Below are 11778 nucleotides of genomic sequence, written 5' to 3' on the forward strand. Positions count from 1 at the left end.
TAACTGTCACTGCATGCAACGCACAGGATTGTAGGATATCGTTGGCAGCAAAGGATACGTTGCCTTAAAAATAAATGAAGTTATCTCAGTAGACAGGATGTGACACAAACATTGGAAAGTTACATTAAAAAGTAATGCGTTACAATATTGTGTTACTCCTTAAAAAAGAAACCAATTGCATTAAGTTACTTTTTATGGAAATTAATGTTCCGTTACTTTTGTGTTACTTTTTCTCACTTGGGCTGGGCTTGCTGGTTTGTTTTTTAATAACACAAAAAACCCTAAAGTTATATTTCTGCCCAATGTAAAGGCCCTTGCACCAAAAGTGAAATGCACCTTATTTTAAATATAACAGAAGTAATGTGTTACTTTAATTACTTGGAACAAGTATTCTGATTACACATTACTCCCAAATACTGGATGTGCCTTGTTGTCTTCTTACCTCTATGCATTTTCATCTTTCGGATGCAGCTGGACTGTTGGCGGTGTGTATAAGGAGAGGGTCAGTGGGAGTTAGATCGGGGAGAGAGGTTAAAAAGCCGACTCCAGAACCTGTTGCAGCGAGAGAGGAGATCAGACAAGCTGTGACAGATGTGAAAAGGTCCAAGCTGAAGAGCGCTGTTGTTTACTTTGCTTTATTTTTGGAAGAATAAATTTTTGTTAATAAAAACACTGTTAACTCTTAACTCCTTCTTCCCTGCCTGAACACTCAAGGGCTTCCTCTAACTAAAGTTATGATTCCAATTAAACAGATGTGTTTTCTCTAGTTTTGAATTCTGTTTAAAACAGCTACTTTTGGCCAATTCTGTTATCCAAACAATAGAATTCCATTAGGCTATATTTACTTTTTTTTCTAAAGCTGCTTAAGTTACAGTTACAAGTTAGGCTACAGTTAACACAATAAAATTAAGTAGCCCATAATGAAGGTAGGCCTACATTTTAATGTTTCATATTCGATTATATCGGTCTAAAAAAGAAAATGAAGAAACGTTGAACTATAGACTACGCATTTTAGGCTTAATAGACAATTATTTCTAGAAAATCAACTCGTGTTTTAATGTGTTGTTCAGAAGTGTTAGCCCATTTTCAGATTTTGGGAAAGGAAATTACATGGACATGAGTGTATTATGACGGTAAACACTGCCATCCCTTCCGTCCTCATGTGATTTCTTTTTCTGGGTTAGGCTAGAGACGGGCACGTAAGCTACCACTGACGAACTTATGTGAAGGCAGCTGAAGTGTGTCAGCAAGTCTGCGAAAGCAGAAGATGGTCCTCCTCCTGACCTTGACTCGTCTTGGCTCCTGTAAGGAAGTTTGCCTTTAAAAGCGCAGGAGCGGAACGGGACAACACGGAGTCAGCGCAGCGGGATTCACGACTGCACCAAACATGAGCTCTTCACGCGGCGTGGGACTTTATTTGACGCTTTTACTCGCTCTTCTGTGCGAAGCATCGGAAGGTAAATGCAACTTTTTAGGCCTGGGCTAATTTATATAGTGTTTTTATGTTGTTTGCTCTGAATATAAAGGTCAGACATATCACTCTTGCATATTAGCTAGCCGATATAATATGACCAGGATTTAAGTGGGGCGTTCACGATAGTAAACATTTAGTTGTTTATATCATGTTTTGTATGGCAATGTTTGTTTTTCAGGTCTGTTCCATGGATACCAGCGTTATATAACATGTAGCCTAATGCGTGCAGATGTTGGTTCTTGTGCAAGTTTATTTTTTATTTTTTATGTCTAATACCAATGTGTCCTACTTTTCCAGACCCTACCCTGCCGGTCCAAAGGGAAGTTACTGATATTGTGGTTGATGAAGGTCTGTTTAGATTATAATTTTGGCTTTAGACCACCATAAGGTACAAAAGCTGCCACTGGGCTGGTACTTTATTGTGCAATACCTAATGGTAGAAGCTTTTGTACCATTTATATAGTCTCAGAAAAAAAAAAAATATATATATATATATATACTCTCAGAAAAAAATGGTACAAAAGCTGTCACTGGGGTGGTACTTGTGTACGTAGTGTACATATTAATACCTAATGGTAGAACCTTTTTAAAGGGTACCGTCCCAGTGACAGCTTTTGTACCATTTTTTTCTGAGAGTACGGTATATATATATATATATGCTACAGATAGATAATAACACTAGAGTGCGTTGTTATAAATATAAGCATGTTAGTGAATTGGCCAATTGGCCAATGATTGTATATTATTGATTTATACAACTGTAAACAGCAATATCACAGTTAATATTGAGCAAATTATAGAAGTAATTAACTGGTAATTAATATTCAGTAACTTACCAATCAGACCAAAATTGCTCAATTGGTTCGTACATTTACTTCCAAAAAAGCCAAAGAGTCAAATTTTTCGCACCACTTGCACAATGCACAGATTGAAAGCTGGTCTGTTAAGGTGCGGTGCGGCCACATCGTTGTTCTGCAAATATTCGTGGGCGAAAACCAGTCAGTTCATAGGAATCCACACAATTGGGAATTTCGTAAGGGCGAACGATTTCCCCCTGCAGATTGCGCAGCACGTTCAAGTTGGTCACGTGGGTCCGTCGTGTTGACCAACAGAAATTTGTCTAAATCTACTGTTTCAAATCTACTGAAAATGGTCTATTATTAGGAGTGTACCATCCATGTATGAACAGTGACGTGTTTACACAGAAATCATTAGGTGTGTTCGACTTGAAGCGGCGCTGCGCAGACCCATCGGTGAATGACATCAAAGTCTGCTCTCTAATCTCTAATGGCCCAGAAAATTTTCGCCAATGTGGCTGCACCTTTAATACACATAGATCGATGCACTAGAGATTTTGCCGTCTCCTCTTTGTTTGAGTCTGTGTTACAAGCAGAGAAATGTCCTAGCGCTTGTCCAATCAAATTTGAAGACCGGAAGTAACTGTTGTATAAAATGTATTTTAACCAAAAACATCATTATATCACCTACTGTATATTGTTAAATCAAAATGCACAACTGTCAGATTTTTCATTGATATTCCCCAATATTTTTTTTATTCACTAATGATTAGCCATGGTTGTGTCAGGAGCCTGACCTGATTATTATTTCTTTCCCCGTTTGTTAGCAGATTTCCTTCAGAAAGAGTTGCCGCTTTCCCCTGAGGGTAAGGCCATGATCAGTATTAACTTGCCATGTTGTCGATCGACTGGTTTGTTTTTCTCATGGTTATGTTTAATTTCAATACTGAGTCATTTATCAATTTAAAAAAAAACACGTTCTGTTTCTTATTTCAGAACTGGACTTTTTGATGATGCAGAGACCGATCATCCCTGACCTTTCCAAAGTGATGGGTGAGTGATTGCTGGCCTATCTCCATTTTCTTGAATGGAAAGTCAATTAATTTGTACTTTACTTTATGGTGTTTTCCACATCCTTTCATGTGTTTCTTTGTATGTATTTAGTTGCAGACTCTTTAGACGTGACCCAGAGAGAAGCCACAAACTTTCACCCTGAGAATGTCCCAATAGGTACAGTTGAATGCAAACTTATTATGTGTTTCGGTTTAGGAGCTGAGATTCAGTTCACCAATGTGTCAGAAGAAACAAGAGAGGTCTTAAGTTGACCATGTTTATATAAAGTGCTGTTCGACGGTGTTTCATTTGAAAGAAGCTCTAAACTGGATCAATATAGCTCTTGTTGAATAGCAAAATGTTATGTGTTTTGCGTTTCAAAATCTTTCATCTGCCTCTTCAGGTCACCAAGTGTTTCGCCCTCGCTCCATGGGTCCCTTGGACGGACCAGATGTTGATTTCCCCCCATCCTTTCCAAATGCAGGCAACCTGAAAGATATCTGTCAGTTTAGTAAAGCTCCGGTCAGGTACCAAAAGGACATGCTTCCTTCAACTGGCTTTGGCTATGCGGTTCGACAGGCTGAAGCTGTCAATCAACTCCAGTCGTGGTACAGCGTCTGCTGTGGCATTAATGGATCACAGGAAGTGAAAACCTGTTGTGCTGAACAAGCGGTGAGAGTCTCAACATTATTACACCTTCTAATGTTTGCTGTAGCTGTGAATAAAGGCACTGAGACAATTAGGGTGCTTTCATACTGGCAGTTTAGTTCGAATTGGGGCACGGGTCGCATGAAAAATTGGTAATGTGAAAGCTGAAGAGCTTCCTGAAGAGACTGATCAGCGAACATAAAAAGAAGCTCATTGGTTCTCGCAGAAGCTCAAACGTGCCGGGTAACACGAGAATGAACCTCATTGGTCAAGCGAACATGCTACTGTTTACCACAACTGATGTGTGTGTTGATGAATATTTATATGTGAATAAAAGTCTAAATTCAATCTGTTCATCATATAAAGCGATCGTGTCTCTTTAGAAAATTTGGACTAAACCGTTCAATTCATATGGATTAGTTTTACGATCTCTTTATGAACTTTTTGAAGCGTCGAAGTGGTAGTTGTGTAGCTGTCAATGGAGGAAGAGAAAGCTCTCAGATTTCATTCTGAAGATGAACGAAAGTCTTACGGGTTTGGAACGACATGAGGGTGAGATCGTCTTTTTGGACTATTTTGGTATAAACAAACTCTTTCAGACTTTAAATAACATTTTCCCTCAAAGTTTTAGTTAGAATAGTTTGAAAGATTGTGATTATAGATGTAATGTCGTTGATCCAGCACCAAACTTCTGCCATTGGTTGAGGCATGATTTTGCAATATCGCCCCTTCTCGAACAAACAAAACAAACAGCAATGTTTTAGTGCCACAGAGTCACAGTGTTTGTTTACACTCACATCTGTTTTTAACAGCTTTCAGATTCCTCACATTACTAAAGTATGCTCCAGATCGAGGGAGACGAACATTTCTTACAGAATTCATATTAAAGGGATAGTTCACCCAAAAATGAAAATGTTGTCATTACTCACCCTCATGTTGTTCCAAACCTGTACGAGTTTCTTTCTTCTGTTGAACACAAATTAAGATATTTTAAACAATCTTGGTAACCAGACAGTTGACGGTAGCCATTTACTTCCATAGTATTTTTTCCCTACTATGAAAGTCAGTGGCTACCGTCGACTGTTTGGTGACCAAGATTCTTTAAAATATCTTCATTTGTGTTCATACTGGTTTGGAACAACATGAGGGTAAGTAAATGATGATAACATTTTCATTTTTGGATGAACAATCCCTGTAAAGACTTATTTTCTTCTCCCTTTCTAATTTACTGCATCTACATTGTCTTTAAAAAAAAATATATATATATATATGTGACTCGGTTTGTTCTCTTATCAACTAAAAGTGTTTATATGAACATTGTGCACCACCAGGGAAATATCTGCTCTCATGTACGATTTAGTGTGTCTTTAGATAAAATCTCTCCTCGTTTTCCTCTTACTATTTAGTCTTTGGTGAGAAAGTATCCAAAACATCTGGCACCCTTGAAATGGGCCAATGCCAAAGAAAAGCTTTGAGTTTGATTCTCTCATGACTGTTGCACTCTCTCTCTTTTTCTCTGTGTTGTTGTAAATGTAACTAATTGTATTTATACTAAAGCTGTTTCTTTATTTCTGACTACAGTGGAAGAAGAGTCTGTCTGCCTACTGTACTCAGGAATTCTCCATTAAGACCAGTCACTACTTCTGCTGCAAGAAGAACGGGAAGGCCAGATGGAGCTGTTTTGATAAGGAGGCGTCAGATTCTTCATATCACGTCTCGTCCGAGGTCTCAAATGTCAAAACTCCTCAAAAGATCAGAGGCTTCAAATTTAACTCCCGCACTTGCAAAGGGTAGGTTTCTACTGGAGTATATAGAGAATGCTTTTGGTTTAAGGGACAGATGATGGTTTTAAAGGGCATTTAACAAATAAATAAATAAATCTTTGGTAATTGTTCACATGATTGTAATGTTACCTGAGTGAATCAAGTTTAGACAAACTGGGTACAACAGTGATTTTTATTAATTACTTTTTTCTGTATTTCTTTTATTTTATTTTGAGGTTTTAGTGTCAGTATTACATTAAGATGTTTAGAAAACATTTCTGGCATTTGTTTTCTGGCATATTTTGGTAAGCCATGTTGTTTTTAAAAAATTTATTTTGAATTTAATACAGTTATGGAAATAAGTGGAATGTTGGTGTGGTGTGTTCCATTTTATTCTGTGCTTACTTTTTTTCTATAACACAATGATCAATGTAACAGCCTGAGTTTGCTTGATGTTTATGTCATACTTGGAACCCTTGACATCTGGGATAAGGCCTTTAGAGGCCATATATGGTAATGTCCATGCATATTCTTGCATATCGACTGGGAAAGTATGGTTACAGATTATGTAACACAGATAATGTATTACACAAACTCCTAGTGAAGAGTATGAAAGATGCCTGAAGAAAGCGGAGGTGTTCCTCGTCTTCTCTTTTCTTCCTTCGCTATCACCCTATGTAAATGAACTATATTTTAGTAAATACTCAGTATTACACCTCTGACTCCTGACTAGTCATTCTTCAAATCCTGATGAGACAACATTGGTTACACCACATGATATATGGTCACATCAAATGATGAAAAGACACAGTACAAAATAAATTCTATACAACATTGAAAATAAACGCTTTTTTTTCTATTAGTGTAGAAATAGTATTCGTTCTCTTCTGCGCTATCTATAATTACAAAATGTAAGGTGGCACACAGTCAATTTTTGATTTAGTAATAAAAAGGTTGAATATATATAGCTTATAATTATTTCTAAACAGAAAGATAGACAGCTCTTTCTGGTCATATTTGGCACATTGTTTTTTTTTATTGGCTTTCAAATGACAACAAAACACTTAATTGGTCTAAACATTGAATAAATGTATAATTTACTATTTGTTTTCATGCCATAAGCTGTTTTTTTAGTTTTATCCCCCAGTATCTTATGAAATTGTACAAAAAAACATTATTTCAATACAATAATAATGGAAAACAATAATACAATAATAATGTACAAAAACAATTCAGTAAAGTTCACTCTCATTTATGAACAGATTGGAATATACAATGTTGTTTTTATAGTCAATCCACATGACATTCGAATGAGCCACAAAGTTCACGTTTAACAAAATGAAATTGTTATATGAGTCTTACAAACCTATTTCCAACAATATATAATATGCTAATGTATGATGCTACTTTAGGTTTCTTTATCTTACGACGAGATTAATTCATATATTGTGCAAGTAATTAGCAAAATACAAAACAACACTAACTTATTTTCAAAAGTATTGTATTTAAAAAAATAATTTCAATAAGTTTGACAAATACTGTACCAGTCATAACTGGGCCATTGCACCAATTGATTCTTTGACATATTAAATAAGAGAAAATATAAATTAACGAAACTGTAATATTATAATATATTTGAACAAAAGGAAGAAGATAAATACATGGGAGTTTTTTTTTGTTTTGTAATTTGGACAGAAAAAAGTGTCTTGTCTCAACCCTTAAAAAAGAAATAAATGAGTCATTCTCAGCGACAATTAGCCACCACCTATACAGCTAATTTGCTAGTTGTAGGTGGTGATGTAACAAATACCAGTACTCATTCGTCCCACCATGAAAACTTAGGTTTGCAAATGAGACAGAGGAAAAGGGAAAATGAATATAGAAAGTATTAATACTTCCACTGTCTTTAATCACCCAGCTCATTGGTGGCTTCTCCGAGAGCGCCTAGGAAGCAGCCTAAAGTTCTAGACTTCAACTTTCCACCTGGCCGTCCCGACTCCTCCAACATAGAACAAATCTGCACTCATCACAAGATCCGACCACGATACTTCACCAAGTGTCTCCCTTGCACTGGCTATGGCTGGCTGGTCCGTCAGTCGAAGGCCATCAATCTCCTGGAGAGAGAATATAACCAATGCTGTCAGGAGAAAAAGGGCGAACGACACTGTGCTGAAAAGAAGGTGAAGAAGATAAATAATTCAAAAATAGCAGTTTAATTCCCAATTTCTGAACTCATGAAAACAATTGCAGATAATGGTTCAATTCAAAGGTAAGTTATATATATATATATAAACGTTTTATGTTCATTTTCCCTTTTCCTCATTTGCAAACCCAAATTTCCATGGTGTGATACTCATGGAGCACATATAAGTACACCCAGTACAATTCAGCATTTACTCTTTATGTAGAAGACATATTAGGGTACATATAGAGTGTGTATATCCTTGAGTGTGTAATGGAATTAAAATACAAATATATCCATCAAAAAAACAAACTGAACTTTTCCCACTGTATCTTATCTTTAAACTGCATTTATCAAGAACTATAAGCACATAACTTGGTAACATTATTAATGAGCTCTTTTTTTTATCTACTTCAGTGGAAGAAGATGGTGGACAAGTTTTGTAAAGATGAGAAAAAAACCAAAGGACCAAAGTTTGAGTGTTGTGGAGAGAAGAAGGGAGAAGAGCAGTACAGCTGTTTTGCATCTGCTGCTCCAGATCCGGGATACAACTCCACTGATCGAGACCTCGACACTGCTGTGGCTCCAGCAACTCTCCATGACTTATGTGATACACATACAGCCATCAAGAGCATGTAAGACCCAACTACATGTTTAACAAATAAACTTCACAAAACCTATGAGGTCGGTAACGCTGTCTGAAGAATGTTTTTGAAAGAAGTATTTTATGTTCACCAAGGCTGCAATTATTTGATCAAAAATACAGTAAAAACTAGTTAAAAAGCAGTTTATTCCTGTGATGGTAAAGCTGAATTTTCAGCATCATTACTCAGTGTCACACGATCCTTCAGAAATCATTCTAATATGCTGATTTGCTGCTCAAGAAATATTTCTTATTATTATCAGTGTTGAAAACAGTTGTGTTGCTTAATATTTTTGTGAATTTTTTGTTTTGTTTGGATAGTCTTTTTACGATTACCTTTGGTCAATTGAATGCAGCCTTGCTAAATAAAAGTATTAATTTAATAATAATAATAATGATAATAAACTGGATAAGCTCTGAAATTCTCTTTGTACTTAAATAGTGTTTTATACTGTGAAAATAACATACATTTAGGTTTTGTTAAGTAACATGCCATTGTTTTCTTAATATAAAAGATATGATACTGTTGTTTTTGTGCTTTTATTATCTATGTTTATGTTTATCTATTTCCTTTCATACATCTGTGACCATGAATGCTGGTCAAAACAAGGACAGCTGGAAAATAATCTCAGCGTGTGATTAGTGATTACACTGTTAACCACAGCAAAACAATGGTTCAAGGACAAAGAAAATACAAATCCAAAGATATATCCAACTAAAAGTCTGGATTTAATTGTAGAAAGTTTTTGATTCCGTCCTAAAACAGCTCAATTTTGGTTTTACCAACATGCAGCAAACTGTTGGCATTGGAAAATTAAGATATTTATCTTAAAATATTTCAAGAATTAATAACTCAAATCTAATTTATCACCCACAGGAAGGGTTTCCCGTTCTCAGTAGATGAAATGGTTGAACGGTGCTGTCCTCTAGTGTTACAGGAGAGACCTGCATGCATAGAGGCCGAGGTAAGGGAAAGCTTTTGGGTTGATTTTCTCAGTGTATTTGTGTGTGATAAAAAATCAAATCTGTTAGATAAATCAATTGTAAACAGCCAATTTTGACGCAAACGAATGGCTAAAAGAGTAATCTCAGCAATAATGCTATTTATTCTTTATCCTTGGCTCGTTGCCTTTAAAACTGTCTATTCTCTTGCAGCTTGACAGCCAAATGAATGATATGTGTAAAACGGAGGAGCTGGTGAAGCCTCATTGTTGTGAAGCCACGATCAAAGACCGTGCCAAATGTGCCACAAAACTGCTCCTGCGATATATTGGCAAGGCAAATCAAGTCAAATATAGTGGGAGGAAGAAATGCCCCCTCATCATACAGTTTCAACCGTACGGAGCCCCTAAAGGGACGTGGTGGTGGAATTTTTTTTAGGATGGGAGATTTTTTTTTTTTTTCAATCTTTTGCGTTCCCTCGCAAAACTTTTGCGTTCCCCCGAGAAACTTTGCGTTCCCTCGCAAAACTTTTGCGTTCCCTCGCAAAGATATTTGCGTTCCCACGCAAAATGTTTGCGTTCCCTCGCAAAGTTATTTGCGTTCCCACGCAAAAGTTTTGCGTTCCCTCGCAAAGATATTTGCGTTCCCACGCAAAACCTGTTGGCAGCTCGGACAGACACTTCCTGTTTAATGTCCCGCTGGCAGTGTTTCAGAGCTCCGACGTTAATGGAGCGTTTCATAGTGTTTGAACTTGGACTCAAATATAAAGAAATGCGGTCAGTGCTTAACTCAATGTGTTCAGTGAAGTTGGCAATATATTCACATGCTATTCGAACTTCCCGGATCAATATTCTTGAGCTAAACGTTGTTAAAACACAAACGACACCTATTTACAATCACAGTAACCTAGACAACGAGATACAACCCAATTCTCCTCAAAACGAGCTTTATAATATATAAATGGATCTCTATGAGCACGCAGGCGGCTGAGTCCGAAGGGACCATCTGCAAAGTGCAATATAACCCCAAAAACGACTACAGCGTCAACTCATAGTCAAAAATATAAAAATAGTCATTAACTTCAATGTTACAAACCACCCAATTCAGTTTACACATCAATGGTAAACTCACTGGTCATACTGCACTGCTTCTGCACATTTTATATTATATATAAAAAAAAAATTAATAACTTCACTGTAACACAACAAATTTAGTTCACACATCAGTGCTCTAATGTTGGTTATACAACACTTAGTTTGGGAAGTAATTGCACATAAAAAAATAAGTAGGCCTATTCTTTACACAAATTATATTGGTAGGCTACTGTACGCAGCTAACATAATAGTTACAACCATAGCATTTGCATTATATTTGCTTACTGAATTTGATGGCATTACACTGTAGCCTATAACAGTGTGAAGTTACTGAATATTTTTTCTAAAAAGGGTAAAGTTATTGGAACTGAATTTGGTGACAGTAGCCTACATTGTATCACAGTGAAGCTATTGAATATGTTAAATCATATAAAATGTGCAGAAGGGTTTTGGGATTTGCACTTTGCAGACGGTCCCTTATTCGGACTTGTCTCGCCGGTTAAAGACATTTATATTATAAAGCTCGTTTTGAGGAGAATTGGGTTGTATCTCGTTGTCTAGGTTACTGTGATTGTAAATAGGTGTCGTTTGTGTTTTAACAACGTTTAGCTCAAGAATATTGATCCGGGAAGTTCGAATAGCATGTGAATATATTGCCAACTTCACTGAACACATTGAGTTAAGCACTGACCGCATTTCTTTATATTAGAGTCCAAGTTCAAACACTATGAAACGCTCCATTAACGTCGGAGCTCTGAAACACTGCCAGCGGGACATGCAGGAAGTGTCTGTCCGAGCTGCCAACAGGTTTTGCGTGGGAACGCAAATATCTTTGCGAGGGAACGCAAAACTTTTGCGTGGGAACGCAAATAACTTTGCGAGGGAACGCAAACATTTTGCGTGGGAACGCAAATATCTTTGCGAGGGAACGCAAAAGTTTTGCGAGGGAACGCAAAGTTTCTCGGGGGAACGCAAAAGTTTTGCGAGGGAACGCAAAAGATTGAAAAAAAAAAATCTCCCATCCTAAAAAGATTTCCACCACCACGTCCCTTTAGGGGCTCCGTACAACCGTGTGAAAGACCCACAGCCAAACAGAATCCCTGATGTGAAAGTGAATCAGTTTAACACAGAGTCCACACATTTCATTATATGTAAACTTGAGTTGAACCAAACCTGTTCCAT

The 11778-nt window shown here is 36.8% G+C and overlaps 1 protein-coding gene across 1 annotated transcript; it reads left to right on the forward strand.

Moving 5' to 3' along the window:
* Positions 1-1246: 1246 nt before the first annotated feature.
* Positions 1247-11167, forward strand: ecm1b (extracellular matrix protein 1b). Its single transcript, XM_056234921.1, has 12 exons — positions 1247-1457; positions 1772-1822; positions 3099-3137; positions 3268-3324; positions 3436-3501; positions 3728-3996; positions 5554-5762; positions 7654-7915; positions 8335-8552; positions 9438-9525; positions 9716-9897; positions 11158-11167. Exons 1-12 carry the CDS (start codon positions 1388-1390, stop codon positions 11165-11167), a joined length of 1521 nt encoding a protein of 506 aa, XP_056090896.1. The 5' UTR covers positions 1247-1387.
* Positions 11168-11778: the final 611 nt, after the last annotated feature.

The sequence above is a fragment of the Rhinichthys klamathensis genome, unplaced genomic scaffold, assembly GCF_029890125.1.
Source record: "Rhinichthys klamathensis goyatoka isolate OS25496 unplaced genomic scaffold, OSU_Roscu_1.1 h1tg000407l_1, whole genome shotgun sequence".
NCBI classification, from domain to species: Eukaryota; Metazoa; Chordata; class Actinopteri; order Cypriniformes; family Leuciscidae; genus Rhinichthys; species Rhinichthys klamathensis.